Source organism: Lepisosteus oculatus, chromosome 5 (genome assembly GCF_040954835.1).
Source record: "Lepisosteus oculatus isolate fLepOcu1 chromosome 5, fLepOcu1.hap2, whole genome shotgun sequence".
Classification (NCBI taxonomy): Eukaryota; Metazoa; Chordata; class Actinopteri; order Semionotiformes; family Lepisosteidae; genus Lepisosteus; species Lepisosteus oculatus.
The window spans coordinates 31,675,513-31,693,663 of NC_090700.1; the positions used below are offsets into that span (position 1 = coordinate 31,675,513).

At 39.9% G+C, this 18,151-nt stretch overlaps 1 protein-coding gene and 1 long non-coding RNA gene across 3 annotated transcripts in view; one reads left to right on the forward strand and one right to left on the reverse strand.

Annotated features, from left to right (window-relative positions):
- The window catches only part of cttnbp2nlb (CTTNBP2 N-terminal like b), a 50,869-nt gene extending 33,503 nt beyond the window's left edge, over nucleotides 1–17,366 (reverse strand). The window contains exons 1-2 of one of the 2 annotated variants that reach the window (XM_006628365.3): nucleotides 17,279–17,366; nucleotides 3,357–3,464 (exon numbers count right to left, since the gene is read on the reverse strand). In XM_006628365.3, coding sequence (XP_006628428.3) covers nucleotides 3,357–3,464; nucleotides 17,279–17,284 — 114 coding nt within the window. In that variant the 5' untranslated portion in view covers nucleotides 17,285–17,366. The remainder of the gene's footprint in view (nucleotides 1–3,356; nucleotides 3,465–17,278) is intronic. The other variant, XM_069190285.1, reaches the window with a different exon arrangement.
- LOC138239202 (uncharacterized) lies at nucleotides 2,091–6,195 on the forward strand. The gene is made up of 2 exons (XR_011189654.1): nucleotides 2,091–2,319; nucleotides 5,844–6,195. It is a non-coding gene; the product is annotated as an uncharacterized lncRNA (long non-coding RNA).
- Nucleotides 17,367–18,151: the final 785 nt, after the last annotated feature.

Sequence of the window (18,151 nt, forward strand, 5' to 3'; positions counted from 1 at the left end):
TCCTGGCTCTGCCCGCTCCCGCTGCCTCTTCCCAGAGGCCCCCTGCCCTCCCAGCTCCATCTCCAGGTCTTCTCAGAAACATCTCCTACTCCCCGTGAAGCATGACACTGTGCGCAAACAGACTAGGAAACAGGAGACTCTAGGAAATATTCATTTGAATTGTAATTCCTGACTTGTCAATATTAATTTTCTGCAGGAACTATGGAGCAACCTTTGCCAAATTCTTTCTACACGAGACTAATTAAAAACCTAACACAACATAGTCTGACAGTTCTTGGAAGCATGTTCATCCTGGAAAACAAAATTACTCCCAATCCATCCCAGATGGAAAAGTGTAACTGATTAATAAACCATAGGCCCTCTCCTGACCCTTCACTTTGTCAGACAGTTTTCATCGTTTTTTAGCTTGGCACTTCCTTTCTTTTACAAATGACGTGCACATTTGTAAGTCACCAGTACGTTTATAAATGGGTTTCCTCTGGGTGCTCTGGTTTTTTTCCCCACAGTCCAAAGTCATACTGGTAGATGAAATGGCTTCTGGTCTGATGGTGCTTGTGTCTGTGTGCCTGTTATGGAGTGGCATCCAGTCCAGGGTGTATCCTGCCTTGAGCCCATTACTTGCCAGGATAAGCTCCAGCTCCCTGGCAACCCTACAGTACATTGGATAAAGCAGTTATGAAACATATTGATGAATAAAAAAGGGAATATTCAGAAAGAGTTAATAGATATCAAATTAAAATTAAATAATCTATATTCTGTCTGTATTCTAGCCTTCTGACAATACCAACCCCATTCTCTGGTCCTCTGACCTCAGCCTTTGACTCCAGTCCACTGTGTCAAACAAAACAAATTTTCTTTACGTGTCCAAGGACAAAAGCTATTTTGTAGATGCTGCTGAGACACACAAGTATACTGTTCAAATCCCCCCAAAAAAATTTTTGAAGACAATATTCACCTCCAGGAACAGAGTTTGAGACCCCTGTTGTGAGGTTATTTTTGCTGGACATTTTTCATTTGTCTGAGAATATAAACACATAATAGGCTTCACTTATAAACCCTTCTGGCAATGTTTTTCCTGACAACAGATGACCAATGAAGTGTCTGAATGTCAACAATGAAATGATTTATTAGGTGCTGCTGATAAGCTAAAGTACACACTGGGCAAAAAATACAAGTCAATATCTAAAGATACTGAACTATTCATTTCTTCTATTGTAATCCAAGATTTCCAACCCATTTGTTAGTCTTTCTGTTAGTCTGCTGTTCAAGATTACCAAGACAGAATATTTCTCATTACGCGTACAAGTACAACATACTGCCTCCGTGTTTCAGGATTAAGAACCTAAGGTATTACAACAATATTTACATACAACACAGTTTTGGAGTTTTGCCCTTTTTATAAAACCCTGAGAGGTTAGATGAACTGAAATCACTGCACTGACTAGCAAGATGTAGTAAAATTACTGAGACTCTATGTAGAGAAACAAAATATAGGTTAAGTCTCAGGTATGGCCACAAGCCTGAGTACACATTGAACTACAGCGCTATCACTCAGCTCCACTGCTGTGTTAACAGGGCAATCAGATCAGTCATTTAAATGTTAACAGGCAGGATTAATGGGACAAATAAGGTGATGAAGCAAATTTCAAAGGCCTTGTGCTAAATACCCCTGCTCTATCCTAACTCTGCTGTATTTTGACAAGGAGTTTAAAAAGCCAGAAAATGAAAAGTCAGCTAAGGGACACCCTAGAAAGCTTTGGATCCTCAGTTACTGCATCTACGACAACCTTCTACAGCCAAACAGTGGCTTAGAGAGCTGAAATAATAAAGGCACATTAACACATTAGGGTTGTGTCTTTTGAAAAAGCTTGTGGTTCTTATAGAAATATGACCAGCTTCAGTCTCTTGGCTCTTCCATATGAAGTCTCGCCTTTCCTTGGCTAATTCCTGTTTCTCTCTACGTCTTTTGTAAACATGCTAAAAATTTCTTCAGGTTAGAGCACAGATTTCAAAGCCTGACAGCACACAAAGCGGTATCTCTCCTGAGCTGTGAGAGCTTCAGACAGCCGCTGTACATGTAATAGGAATAAGGTGTCCCAGTGTTCTCCATGCCCCTATATGGTCAGATTCCTGCCTGACTTGCAGTTCCTTTCCAGCTCTGCCTCATTCCAACTGAACTAAAAAAAACCTTGCTGCTTATGACACTTAGTTGTTTGGAACCAAAGTCATCCGGCTGAGATACGCTCCAGTTGTCTTCCCACACTAAATGGACACACCGTCTCGAACAGTGGAAGGTACTGTGTGCTTTTCTGGACCCGGGTTAGCTCAAGAGTATACACTAGAGCACTCTTGTCTAACTTAAACCTCTTCGGTGACTTGTAGAAAAGTTTGTGCATTGTTTTAAAACCACCCCACTACTGCTTATTAAATGTAAAAATTGTTGAACTATTTTTAAAAGCTCCACAAACAGAATAAAATACAGAGTAATCAGAAAATGCATAAGCAGATCTATCACAAAAACACTGAGTTTTGTTTTGTGGTTCTGTTCTGTGTGGAGCAGGGCAATGTGTATTAAAATACAACAATATAGTTAATGAGTATTTCAAGTTGTCATGAAAAGAGGAGACATATACACTAGAATTGTTTTAGAAATACATAAATAAATAACAGCTGTTTGTAAACAGGCCCGAGACAGGCTTGATGAGGAACTCCTACAGTATAACAGAGCCAACAGCTACACATTCAGGGTTGGAGTCATTAGTCGATGTCTCTGCTATAAATCTGCCACAACTAAATTATTGGTGGCCAAGCAACTCATCCTTGGAAAAAGGAGGACAGCTCAAAGATAAAGGCACACACATCAGAAAACATCTATGTCAGCTAATCTTTGTGGTTTTCTAAAAATCACTGAAAAGCAAAAATGTTAATTACAGAACTCTGTCTTGAAATAAAATTTCCTTTAAATAGAGCAAGAGTACAACAATGCTCCACAATGCTTCCTTGCTATTGGTATAAATATGAGGCTCTGCATGAATCCCAAGGTCTATCTACTTCACACCATTGGAATTTGCCATTTTTATTTCCAATTTATTCATTTCAGGGAGGTTATTTAAAGACTTGTGACATGGTCATCACTTAGCAAACTAACAAATTTGACCAAAACCACATGACTGTCGAACAACTGCCTGGGTCCCTGTTAATTAGACCACAACTTTTCTGGGCTCAGCCAGGCTGTGATTGTGGTCATGATCACAACAGAAAGTGGCCGAGAGGCTCAGGGGAGCAGGTGCAGTAGTACTGGAGAGGCTTCTCTGCTCATGGAGTGACAGGAGAGGCTGGAGGAATGTGGGACTCACCCTTAGGGCCTCAATTACAAGATCCCTTGCCTCCAGCTCCCCCTCTAGCACGCTGAACAACATCAGCAGCTCCGGCTTACTCAGGTTGTCCATATTCATCCTGGATTCCTGCGGGAAAACACCCAGAGCGTTAGAGAGAACCTTTCTGGAGAGGGCAAAGGAGCAGGCATTAGTGAAATAGCCTATTAAGAAATACTGCCAATAATTACTCAAATTTTTTACTTGTAGCAAATGTTCAATTCAAAGAAAGAGAGAATAAAGGGTGAGATATTCCTCAGTTGCTGCAGAGACAGAAAAACAACCTCAACTCTGAAGCTGCATTCAAAGGATGCAGCACAGACATCTGGGTGCTCAGCATGACACACAGTGAGTCTCTGAACCTGCTGGGGTTAAGCCCTCTTCCAGTAGCACTGGGACCAGCAGCCATATCATCCTGCAACTCACAACTGGCAGCCCACTGAAGCTAAGCAGGTGTGAGCCTGGTCAGTACCTGGATGAGAGACCTCCTGCGAAAAATTAAGGTTGCTGCTGGAAGAGGTGTTAGTGGGGCGCTCACTGTGTGGGTCCTAATGCTCCAGTATAGTGATGGGGACACTATACTGTAAAAAGGCACTGTCCTCCGGATGAGATGTTAAACCAAGTCCTGACTCTCTGTGATGATTAAAATCCCAGGGTGTTTCTCTAAAAGGGAAGGGATGTTACCCTGGCCAAATTTCCCATTGGCCTCTACCAATCATGGCCTCCTAATATCTCTGAACTGGCTTCATCACTGTTTTACTCCCCACTGATAAATGGTGTGTGGTGAGTGTACTGGTGCACTATGACTGCTATTACATCCTCCAGGTGGGGCTGCACATTGCTGGTGGTGGAAGGGAGTCCTCATTTACCTGTAAAGAATTTTGAATGGAGCATCCAGAAAAGCGGAATATAAGTGTGAGGAATTATTATTATTGCCTACTATAAATGTACAGTACAGTGCCTTGCAGAAGTACTCAGACCCTTCCTACTGTATGGTGTCCCATTCTGTGAAATTACAAAAAATGATGCATACAGTATACATCCATTTTCTAATTGCTTAATCCAATACAAGATGGCAGGGGATAACGAATCATATCCCATCAAGCAATGGAAGCAATGTTGGATACATCCTGGATGAGGCATCAGTCCATCACAAGGCACAGACACAAAAGAAACTCACACCAGGGTCTATTTTCCCAGAAGCCAATTAACCTACCATTTTGTCTGAGGACTGTTGAGGAAACCTCTGCACCCACGGGTGAACATTTAAACTCCACACAGATAGCATCCCAGGAATTGAATCCAGGGCCCCAGTGCTGCACAGATGCATGTACAGTTTTTAAAATACTTTATCCAGAACCTCAATGCTCAGACTAGATAAAGACTTCTAAGGCTACATTACAGTAAATGTAAAATAAAAAACACCAAAATGAGTTTTTTGATGAGATTGCTTATGTGTTTGACCTATCATCACAATCTTTGATGCAAATAATTAGATTAGGTTTGCTGAACAGGGCTTGAATACATATGAACAACAGAAAAGTCATGTTTGCATATTAATTCTATTTGTACTTCTTTCTTTTTGTTGGTTTCTTGCTTTGAATTGGTGCTGAAGGTAATGTACTGTATATATCAAATATGAATTTCTACTTCAAAGTGTCCTGAGTGTAAGCTTTCAAGGAATAAAACGAAAACACTGGTTAAGTGGTGAATACCTTCTCAAGGCACTGTAGTGCTGGGCAGATATAACAATTCTTCTAGAACAGTTTGGAGCACTCTCGGAATATGTAGCTCTGGCAGTAGTGATGGAAACTACTATGTGGAAGTTTGACCATTTGGGGTATTTAGGAGACACAATTGTTATTATACACAAGCCCATGGTACCCACTGTTCCTTGCAGTAATACCAGCCATTCCCAGCAGATTATGCCACAGAAATAGCTAGAAAGAGTACAGAAACAGTGAACAGTCTTGAGGAGCTGAGAAAGTCTAATAAACTGAAAGGAATATGCGCTGGGGCATGATGATCTCACTGTCATTGCCAAATAGATATTTATCACAAAACCAGAGAGCAAAGCAACATGCATCTGCACAAGAGTGCTTCTGCTCACTTAAGAAAATGGGTCCCCTCTTTTATTTTTCTCTCGATGGTAACAAGTCTTACCTGCGTGGGCAATTTTCAGCCGTCTCAGCACCACAGTTTGTGTGCTTGATTGTTTTTATTACCTATGCAAGGTCATGCCCAGAGTCATCAGTTTGTGTGGGAGAAAAAAATAAACGCTTTTCCAATTACGTTTTGTTTTGAGAACACTGCAGAACAAACAAGATGCCTTCTGTGTCTGTCTAGATTCATTACAAATGAAGTCCAAATCCAGCTTTAGGCACAGGTCCTACTAAATTAGCTACCCTCTGCGGTTGCGGAACCAGTTGAACTTGATTAGAATTGATCCGATTCTGCTTGTTCTTTCAGGTCTAACAGGGCGGGTGGTTTTGTTCAGCGGCTTGGACAAGCGGTTGGATAGAAATGTTTGGAACGTACTGCTGGCGGACTACAGAAACCAGGCCTTCTTTTTTAGCACTGCACCGAGTCTGCTGACAGGCCTGTGGCATCTGGTCTTTAAACATGCAAACCGCACGCTAACCAGGCGACGTATGCAACCCGATGGTTTGAATCAGCACTGTTTATTTTATATTGAGCAATGGGGTTTTAAGGTTAGGGGTAATAACTACTGGAGCAACTCAGCCTTCTTCATACCAGTTGGAGGATCCCCCATGGTGCAGGAAATAAAGATCTATCTCTTTGAATAAACTCTCTGACCTCACACTGTCGCAGAATTTTGTTCTGTCCTACTCTTTTAAATCAATGGTTTCCCTTTGTCATGCAAAAATACAATTCTATGGTTAATCCCAGTAGATCTGTATATTGTAGCACAGAAAGCAGCTTTACAGATATGTAGAGAGGAACAAGTGATCTTAATGATGGATGCCTCAATTAGACTAAAATGGTAAATGTAACAAATTTTGTGAATTAAAGATGATAAATGACAAGTGTGGTTTCTTCTCACCCCAACTAAGCCGTATTAATAAAATGGTTATAAGAATAGACAATGCTAGAGGAGGCATTGCATATGCTGTTCATGCTTACATACCGTATATTGTAACTCCTGATTGTGTCTAAGACATTGTGTATGCTGCAATCACACACTCGAAACGGAGCACACTCAAACATGGCAGGACCAGGCACCAGAGCCTTGTGTGTCATTCAGGGATTGATGCAGATGCTCAGGCAAACAGCTGACACGCGTTATGAAGGGTACAGAAGCATCACAATTAAAAAATAATTAATAATTCCACTACGTGTTGGGTGGTGCTTGTTTTACTGGGGCCAGGCTCTGAACAGATTGCTTGACAGTTTTATTTTAGTATAAAGGAATTATGGCTTGCAGATTGCTCAGATGATCAGAAAATCCATATTTCTAGCAAATGTGATTAGCATTTGGCAGGCATATCATCATAAACGCAGAACCATGCTAAAGGCATGTACATTTTCTTAATACAGGGTGGATGTCCAATTGAAACAGATGCTGGAGATGGGCATATAGTGTTTATTTTAAACACCTCCTCTCTGGGTCTCAAGAGTATCTTGGGCACTTGAAATTATTAACAAACCAGGATTAAACCAGGACAATATCATACTTATATTGTTTCTGACAGGGACACACACAAAATAATCCGAAAAACCGTGACGAGTAAATTGTGGATATCTGGTAACCCTAAATATTCAGTACACAGGAAAGTAAATACACAAACATTCTGAGGGCTCATTCCTTCTTAAAAATAAGAGAAACACAGTGCCTGACAACTGGAAAACTATGAATCACCATGGTGGCTAATAGCTAAAAAAAGATTAACTGTACTCTTAAAGTTTCAAAGGGGAACCCTACTGTAACTTCCCTTCCCCCCCAAATAAAAAATAAACAAAGCCAGATTGCTCACAAAATAGGTTAAACTATCAGACACAAACACGGAAATCAGTAGAGAATAAGAAAATCAAACTTAACTGACTGTGGAAAGCTCTTCAGCCAGTCTAAACATAGAACAGAGAACCTAGTTAGGGCCTTATTAAGATTAATCAAAAGCCTTTCCAAAGGAAATTTGGTGTGATCTTTCTCAATGTTCTCTGCAAAACCACACAGTTGTCTGAGGTACAAACCTTACTCATTCATCTAATTCCATCCCTTACTTCTGCATAAAGGACTGCTATTTCTTTCCCCTCCTCTTAAACACTCACTGATGAGTCTACTGAAATATGATTAAGGATGAGGAAAACGATTATTTTTTAGAAAAAAAAAATTGCACCAGGAAAAAACTATATATACATACAGCTTATGACTGGACAAGTCCACACATCATATTTTTCCCCCAGTGTTTGCAGTGACTCATGAGTTTTAAAGCAAAAGCTCTCAAAAGCTAATAAGTATGGTTTCTGTATGAGTTGAGGTAGATGAGTCGAAGTTTCCAGATAATGACTTCATTTCGAGTCTGCAATGTAACACTATACTGTACAACAGCTGTACAGTAAAAGGTAGAATGCGGTTGTGTTTTACTTCAGGCACACGGAGATTAACACACTGAAGTGAGCCAAACATCCACTTCCAAGACAGGTCTGGCCACTTTCTACTTGCTTGTCTCCCATTAACTTTACTATATGAGCTCATCCGGATCTGTGTCTGGACGAGATCATTTTCATTGCTCTTTTAACACTGGTTAAGCCTTGGATAAAACGGGATTACTTTGATCTCATTTTAGAGCCAGGCATGTGACTTGACCTTTTGCTCATTAACTCTTCGATTACATGCAAATCAACTGAAAGAAACAGTTCCATCCCACACGACTGCAGCCAATTATTATCCAGGCTTCATGACGTAATATACACTGACACAACCCTGAATTCCAGTCAGAATGACTTGGGAAAAGCACTGATCTACTGGAGAAATGTTAATGTAGTTCTCTTCTTGCAAGACAAGGTCCACCTAGATGGTATTGGTATTCTCATCTGAGGCTTTTCTGAATGATAGCGTTATGATTTTTAACATTTTTGGGATAGCTGTCCATTGAGAACTACAAGGCCAGTCACTCATAGGTTAATAGACCAAAATCTGTATAGTCCATGAATTTACATGATTATAGTCACTGAAATATTCAGTGGACTTAATCAGGAAATAAGCAGACAGAACATCAAAAAAGGGAAACGTCTACACAGAAATGTTTATGGTAACTTCCTTTTCAGGGATTTATCAAGTTATCTTCATTGCTGAGGCGTTGAGACTAAGCTTGGTTACTGCTAGTGACCTAGATAGGCTGAATAAACAGCCTCTTTCTATATCAACCCTTCTTATTTATTACATTTATATTTTTTTCTACAGTTTAATGTGGACTCTGACTGCAATAAGGCATTGATCTCAGCTCCATTAATTCCTCTAATCTGAAACCATGATTTAATGATTCCATGCTCTGGTACTGACACACGCTCCTACTGACACAGTGCATGTGAATTTCCTTATTGAAAAAACAAAATAGCTTCCTTATTGGAAAGAATAAACTTTCACTTCTCAAAATCAGATAATACTTTTCTAAAATTAGAAGAGGAAGACAGAATTTCACTTTCAGACTGAAGAGTCTATTCACGACAAGTAGAAAAGAAAAAAGACAAAGCTAATTAAACAGCCAGTGAACTCTAGTCTAGTTTTTCTTTCAGGCCCCCTGAGTCACTCAACTGGTAATAGTGCTCACCATAGTGCAGGCTGAGCTCTATGATCATGGTTCGAGCCTGGGTTACTGTATGTCACTATCTTACAATGACCAGGATTACATAGGCAGCAGCACACAATAAGCTGAGCCCCACTGAGGGTTATATAGGTTCAGTTGGCTTCTCTAGGCTCTCAGAGACAGAGTGACCCCTGATACCTCTATGGCACTCGTGGAAATGTGGTGCTGTGGGCAAGAGACTCATCCAATCAGACCTGAACCTGCAGTGTTGTGTTAAAGGACCAATGCCCAGAGTGGACGAGTCTACCTACACTTGCTCATTCTCCCTTGTGCAGTCTCAGGATTCAGAACCATGAGACAAGATGTGAATATAATCGGCACTGAAAGCTTCCCAAAAATAAAAGGCCAGGAGGAAAGTCTGTTCTCAACAACAAACACTCGGAGGAACAAGTTTAATCCAGGAGTGGTGTCAGAATGCAGGCTGCAAAAGAACAATTAGAGGTTAAGAATTCAATAAAAAGTCAAAAGTAAAAGTAAACAAAAATCCCACTGGTGAAGCCTTTTTCAGGTGTGTACACACCTGATCTCTGATTTTTGAACAAATGACCCTTTGGATCTTGACCAGAGAAGACCACAAAGGGGCATGACACAAGTGTGCAGAATCCTGAAAGCTGCTGACTAAGACAACACAATGGAAAACTTGGTAGATTGACAGATTTTGAATGAATCCCTGGAATCCCTCTGGAAACATCAGGGTGAGATCCTTGAAACAATTAACTTTATCCCTGCAACAGCAGGATCGAATTACTCCGCCTTGCTGTTTGCAACCTTGCTTTTGTTCTTCCACTGCTGGGACACACTGGTCTGGCTCTTGACCAGTCAGTTCCACACTAGCACACTGGCACATTTCAGACGGAAACAGATTCAGAATAAAAAATATTCGACATGAAATATGAAAACAAACCAAGAAAAGTTCAATAAGTAAATTACATGTTTACTTATGGAATTTACAGGAACACTTGATATCAGTACGCCCAGATTGTACCTCCAAAAACACTTGGAATTAATTAGTGGAGCTACCGATATGCTGCACTCCTCTCTGGAGGCTCAGTAAGTAGTTTTTCTAGTTCTAAACGAGTCTGTGATTTGAATGGGTAGGTTTGAGCTGTGACTTATCTCACTATGTCTTTTGAGACAGTACAGGTATGTCTGCAAGACTTGCTTCGATGAAGAACCTGTTATAGTTCAAGCAGGTAGGAGTGTCAGCATGTGTAGGCTGCAAAGGAACAAGTAAAGGTTTATTCCATGTTGAAAAGAGAAGAAACAAATTGTTTCGGCTGTAGAGCCTTCTTCGGGTCTTCCAAAGAATGCTCCACACCCGAAATGTGTTTCTTTTCTTCTCTTTTTAGTATGGAATGAAACTTTACTTTTTCCTGAGAACCTGTATGAAGAAGCAGGGAGTCGTTTTACAACTGAGATAATAATGTTCTGTTCTAACATAGGCAGTTAACTCCCTTCACCAAATTCCATTTTGTTTGCTTTGTTCATCTGGCCTTGATTTCCTTGCACTGATACACTTATTGTAATTTATTTCAAAACTTTCCAGCGATTATCTACTGCAACACTAGTTGGTGGGGGGACTCTGGCAGTAGCAACAGCTGGTGCAGAGCCACTGACAAATGGAACGTGATATGACTTCACACCTGAAGAACAGAGTGACAGGGTGGATCAGTAAAATTCACTCAAGAGTGACATGAATTCAGTGCCACAGCTGGAGCTGAAACTGGGAATCACTTGGTAACATGTTGTTCATGTTAACCACTAAGCTACCGACCTTCCTTTGTAAAGTATTCCTCACAAAAACTGTTCAAGATTTCAGAACAATAATGTAGAAATATGATTTATGAGATGAAATGTGAAACATGCATAAAGGTGACATTTTTTATTTAAATCAGACTACGCTACAGTATAGACAGTAAATGACAGTTAGACTGCACAAACGCGAATATTTACAGCTGTATTGTAAAAGGAAACTAGAGGTCAAAATATCAGCATGGGAAACCCAAAAGTTCCCACACTGCTCTGTTTCAAATTACTCATGTAAACGCCTGGGGCAATAAACCTTTTATCGAGCTTGCTGTTCTTTCACTGACTTGCAACAGAAGTTGCTTGGACTCATCATAACAGAACATGGCTTCAGGTTCTCTTTCCGATTCTCTTACCCGTTGCCAGCATTGATTTTGTCAGTGATGTTTGAAAAGAGAGATGTCAGTCTAACTATGGCTTGTTTGGGGGTTCTTTGTCTGCCATATTCCTCTTTTATCAACTTCAAACCTGAGCTCTTCTTGGGGCCTGAGTTACACAAACAGATGTCAGGAGCTAATTAATAAAAAGGCCTTTCTTGCCTGGAGCTATATCACAGAAGGTTAGTTATAGCAAAGGACAGAAGCAACACAGGCCAGGTCATTCTACTCAGAGGATACCACACAGTGTTTGGCCTCTGTCCTTTGAACCATATAATCCCACATTGAATTACACTGACAGGGAAGGACAAGGGAGTTTTTAGGAATTTCTGTTCAATCCCCTGAAATGAAGAAACACCTACTCCATAGATCAGAAAACAAAACAACAAGTTGCGGTGTACGATCAACAGATTTATTTGAAAACCTGGGTTACCAGACATATTTAATAATTAAAGCCTTGCTCATAAATGCTTTTGGAGGGCCATACGAAATAAAATTACTCATGCCACTTTCTCCATATAATTAAGAAAGATAATTCATTTTTTGGATTAACTAGAAAGTAATTGCAAACAATTTGCACCTTCAGGCAGTTAGCTGGTGGAATAGATTATTAGGTTCAACTGCATACTGTTGATTAAAAAAAATGTTCAGAGTTCAGAGTTCTGTTGCATTAAAATGATTTCCTCACCCCCTGAAACAAACAATAAATGAACACGAGCACACATTTTCCACAGTGCTTTAGCATGTTACACAAAGCCAAGTTGTTTGTGCCGGCTCTCTTCTATGCTAGGTATTTTACGGCTGTTGGATTACCTCTGTCACTGTAATGTGTCAGAATTCTCTACAGGGCTGTGAAGACATTCTGTATCTTTCAGTAGCTGTGATTAAATGCATTTAACAATGTATCTTTTGACAGTGAGAAAACCATGTTGATTGCTACCTTTCTTTAAATCAGTAGTTTGCATCAGCTCATGTTATTTACCAATTGCAGTGTTTCGTGTCCATTTAAATCTGTAGAACATCTTCTGTACTGTTGTACAAAGGCTGAGTGAGGAAATGAGGTGAGAAATTAGATTAGTATTATACAGGATGCAATGGAAATTGCTTCATGTACTGTATGATGTTAACATTATCCCAAGAACTGTTTATTAACAAAGAAACTTAAGTACTTTAAGAAGTATGTTTCCTTACTTGAGAAAGCTAATGGCTACAGAAAAACAGTATCAGCGCTTTTATGAAAATATGTTATTAAAGGATTTCACAAATACTATCAAATTACTATGTGATTAGGTTGATGGGTACCAACCTTGAAAACATATTTTTGATTAGTGTAGTTTTGCAAACAAAATGAATCAATGAATAATTTGGCTTTGTGATTGATATTTATAATGATTAACCATGGAAATTAGTGAATAACATTGTTACAATGAAGAATGTCACTACTTGTCTGTGACTGTAGAGTCTAGCTTCACAATGAAAAGTGAATTTGGAGGTCAGTGATGCTCCCTTGCAGGTCTTGAATCTGGAGCTTGCTTCTGGCATGGGACATCTTCTTTGTGGAGGTGTGTCCTACATATGTCCACATGGTTTTTCTTCTCTGTTTCTTTCCTTAGTCCATACACTTGCGGTCTAGGTTAATTGGCACCTGTCATATGTGTAGTGAATGAGTAGCCGCTGTGGCTGTGATGGCTTCGCATATTGTCAAGGTAGTAAATGGTAGTCCCATCTTGTTCCCTGTGCCTGCTGTGTTAGACACAGGCTCAATGTGACAACACTGTAAACAGAGGGATGGACATCCTTGGGGGACCTACCTCAGGAAATATTGGACAGTCTTCCTAGACCTGCCCTATCCACAAGGGAATCCTATGTCTATTACTACTGATCCAAGTGATTTGTAAATTTGTTTCTGAGTTTGCAATTACTTAAAGTGAACAAATTAACTCAATATTTCCTCTTTGATTTTTGTCACAGCTGACGATTTAAGATTAGTTATTCAATTTACAAATGTACTTGTCATGCTTTTTAGGACCTGAGAACTATGTAAAAATAGAAGCTCATGAGCAGCTTATCAAGTGAAGTTGTTCTTGATGGGGATAGGTTGAGACCTACTGTATACTCCAGACCCACATTTCAATTCTGGGGTGTGTTGCTAGCCAACTGTAATAACAGTTGACCTGGTCTGAGGGCCACTGGATTTGGTGGACTCTAGTCAACCATGGTAGCCTTAGCTTGTCATGCAACAGTGCCCCTCAGTCAACACTATATTGTCTGCAAGGTCCTGTGGAACTCACAGTGGAGCGTTTCAAAGGCTCATGTCTATGGGCAAGCAGCACAACTGGAAAAGTGGTTCAATTCCAGACCTGGGGTGCTATCTGCGTGGAGTTTGTATGTTCTCCCTGTGTTCATGTAGGTTAACTCCAGGTGCTCCAGTTTCTTCCCCATACTAGTAGGTTAATGGACTTTGGGGAAAATTGGCCATGGTGTGAGCGTGTTTGTGCCTGTGTGTGTCCCGCCCAGGGTGTATCCTGCCTTGTGCCCATTGCTTGCCAGGATAGTCTCTAGCTCCCCCATGACCCAGAATTGGAAGAAGCAGTAGGATAATGAATGGATGTGTACATTTATGGTTAAATAATAAATAAATTAGCAATTGGCAATTCCAAACAGGAAAAGCATAAAAGAAAAATATGCAGTTTAAAAATGGACATAAGACAAGCCTAATCGGATGTAACAGCTACAGTAATTAAGGATTTGATTAATAAAAAAGTGAGAGGGCACTGGAACAGATACAGAACTGCATTTAAGATGAAGTTCAACACCACCAAAGAAGAAAAGTGGAAAAAACATTTTAATAAAAGAGATATTTACATTCATTATGTAGTGGATCTTTCAGGTCATCATTGCATACTGATGGTGTAGAAGGCTTTTGACCCAGTGATCAACTAAATCTGGGCACACAGCTGCCCTACTGCTCCAGTGTGCAAAATGTTGTATGTTGCAAATATAGCTGAGAGGCTAAGTCTGGATGCTGTTTGGAGGTTGGCTAGGATTGACAACAGAAAAAGATAAGAATCCAAAAGGATCAAACAGGAGTCCACACAAAGAGGTAATGAATGCTCCCCAGGTGATCTGTGAAAATGCCAAGAATGAGAACAAAAGTGAAGAAGCAAGTTTTCAAAACTGATGAGGTCATTCCCCATGGACTTTTTTGCCCTTTGTTTTAACCCTTTGTGGACTGCAGCTATACCAGACTATCTTCTGCACAGGATAAACACAAGCAAGACTGCACCTAATGTCATGGTTTTATTTCTGGTGGTGCCTTTTGGGGGCTGGAAGAGAAGCCAGAATCATAGATTAAAACCAAAATATGGTCCTAAGTGGAAAGCAAGCTTGAGTGGTTAAACTTTAAACCACCTGATGACAGCAAAATAGCTTCAGGCCACATACTGTTCTAGCATGCACATAGTTACTAGCTGGGGAGCTGATAGATGAGGACAAATGATACCTCGCATTGAAAATAGTAAATATTGTGTTTTCCCATCCTTCCTACTAATGCGAAAATCTTGTAGGCTAGATCTTTTCTCTGGGTTAGTGTGTGCAGAGAGGTTAGGGTGACTCTTCCATTTTTCAAGCTAACTTATGTAGTGGTGGAAGTCTGATGATTTGGGGAGGAATTGGACTTTAAGACAAGAACACCATTGGAGAAGACTGATGGCAAATCCTACTGCACAGGTAAACATTGTCAAAGATACTTGAGCCAACAGCTTTTCCATTCCTGCAAGATACTCCAGAAGGGTCCATTTCCAGCAGGACAATGCGAGACCATGCAGTACTAGGATTACAATGACATGACTTCCAGAAAACAATGTTGCGGACTTGCAGAGGTCTTACAGTAACCAGCTATTTCTCCTCATCTGAGTCCAATAAAACATCTGAGGGACCAAGTTGCCACTGCCATCAACAACAGACAACTGCATCCAGCTAACCTTTTCCAGCTGGCTGCAGCTGCACAGGAAGAGTGGTGAGACCTCCCACAACCATCTGTCCAGAGGCTGATCAGGTGTGTGTGTCAGTGCTGCCAAGACTGTGTTAATGTTGAAGAGGGTCATTCCTGATCTTAACTTTGTAATGTTTTCAATTTTGACGATAACATAATTAATACTGAAAACAAATCACAATTTATTTAGTTAATTTTGTTCACAATATAAAATGATGCATGATAACTGTTTCTTTTTTTACTAAACCATTTGACTTGAAAGTTATTTTGTGCCTACTCACTACACTGTCCTGCTAGGTTTTACTATAACTGGGGAGAAGTGTGGGGCAGGAGAGGAAGTCTACTATGTGTATCACAGCTTATTGCTTATGAAGCTTTCTTTTTCAGCTTTGATTTCTAGTGGTGCAACACTTTCAATCATTGCGAGGGCAGCCCCATAACAATTAATTAAACATGGATTAATTGTCCATCAATTAAAGCTCCCAGCTCGTTCCGAGCCGCCTAATCAAGTTCACCGAGTTTACAAGTCACAACAGGATTTGGCACTCGCTCCAGTGATCAAGTGCAAATTCAAACCTAACAGCAGTTCTATTACACTGAAACGCCAACCCAACTATGAGAACCTAGGTCTTCTATGATTTTTAACTCGTGTCACCACTACTGTTTCTACAATAAAGGGGGTTTCCGAAAGTCCAGCAGCGCAATGTGTATCTAGGAGTAGGGAATTTCAGTAAGTAAATGGAGTCTGACATTTTAACTCTACCCACTCAGTGATCAGCTTTTTGAGCCCCTCCCGCACAGACACGAAACCCCAATTGGATGCCTAAGCCTTTTCACTGTAAACAGAAATGCCAAGAGAACCGTATCATACACGCAGGAGAAAAGAAAACAGAACCTTGCTAAAAGCACATCCGAAAAGAAAATCTCACGGTACGCTTACGCTGACAAACACCTTAAATGTGCGTGTCAACAGAATATTGTTTAAAAATCTGAACACTTGAAACAAATTCGGTGCTGTACTCCGATTTCAAAGCGAAGACTTTACTAGAAAATGTGTGAATTATTTAATGCCTCTGCCAATATACCCAGTAAAGTGCTGCTTTGTCCCAAGTTCATAACTTGCGAAGTGTGATTAAAAAAAAAACTTTCCCAAAGCGCGGCTTTGTGGAAGATTTGAGACTTGACGACCATGAATGGCTATTTTAACTGCTCTACGGGTCAGAAGCGCCTACTATAATGAAGCCGAAGAAGGGATATATTATTTAATTCTACCTCGGACCAGTACCCCCCAACCAAAGCAGTCTGTTAATAACCCATTTTAAAATAATATTGTCTATATATGATCTTATTCGTCTTCATCATTGTCCATATAGCCATCATTATTTGTATCACCGATAAAACCTGGTAGTGTTATAATATTGACACAATCTTATCCAACACCTCTGTTAAATGTGACATCTGAATTCAAATATTTCCAGTTAACTCAGTTGTATTGAACGTTTTATCTTTAAACAAAAACACCAGGTGCTATGTTTCATTATTATTCATAAACTTTTGGTTGTTGTATTGTTAAAATGTATCGTACAGTTTGGAACTGTATCGGAAACGTAATGTTGTAACAATATTACATAAAAGAAAACATCAGTCATTTGGAAAATATTTTGTTTTAAGATATCTGTTTAAGCAAATTCTTGCACACTTTTTTTTTTACTTTACCTGCCTTTCCGTTTTTTTAGTTGTTTTGTGGTTACCCTATTAAACAGACTTCTATAGGAAACGATTCAGGCTCCAGCTAACTTTGTAACTAGTCGGTCCATCACACCAGTACATATTAACAGTCTAGGAACGTATCGCAGTCAATTAAATAGATAATTCAGTTAAAAAGACATGAAAACATACCTTCATGCGTCCCGCTCCTGCTGCTTTAATTTTCCCATCCAAAAAGACAAAAAAAAATAGTTAAAAAAAATCTGACGGTAAATCCCAGCGGAAACTACGGACAGAATTGATTGATGGAATATTCAGCATATCCGCAAGAGGGATTTCCAAGGATCGGCCTATCAGAACCTCATCTGGGCGACAAGGGGCGGGGAGACAGGTTTGGATTAGTCTCTTTGTTTAGATTTTTTTTGCTAAATTCTGATTGATGAAGTCATTTCCTGCGTGTTCCTCGTGGCTACATTGTATCCTCCATAAATTGAAGGTGTTCTCCTTCAAGTTTACGTTTTAATTGTAGCAGAACCTAAATCTCTGAAATTGCTACATTTCTTTATAATCTGACAGTTCGGGGATATTAAGACTCAAGCAGCACTCTCTAGCAGTAGCGTGGAGCAACTTTAAACTTTATCTGTTGGAAAGATTAAGAATTACACCACGGGACGGTGTGTAATTAAAGAAATCGAGCCGCAAGAAAAGTCTTAAAGTCTTAAAAACACTTGCCTCCAAGATCTAGTGACACTTTACGCAGTCATCCTCCGGGAAAGATGCGGTCTCAGGGGAAATCCAGTCTCCATGGGGATTCGAGATGGGCCCCTTATCTCTTTAGTCATCCTGGCATACTGTCTATATACAGTACACTACAGATGTATGTTTCATATTAAGAATTTAAATAGAAGCCTCTTTCTAAAGAAAGCGACGGACTTTCCTGAGTTATTTTCCGATGTCGTTTACTTCAAATTTAACCGGAGTTAAAGTTGAAAATTCTTCAAACAGTGAACCTATCAGTATCAGGATCTATTAAAAACCACTTTAACGTTGGTAAAACACACTACA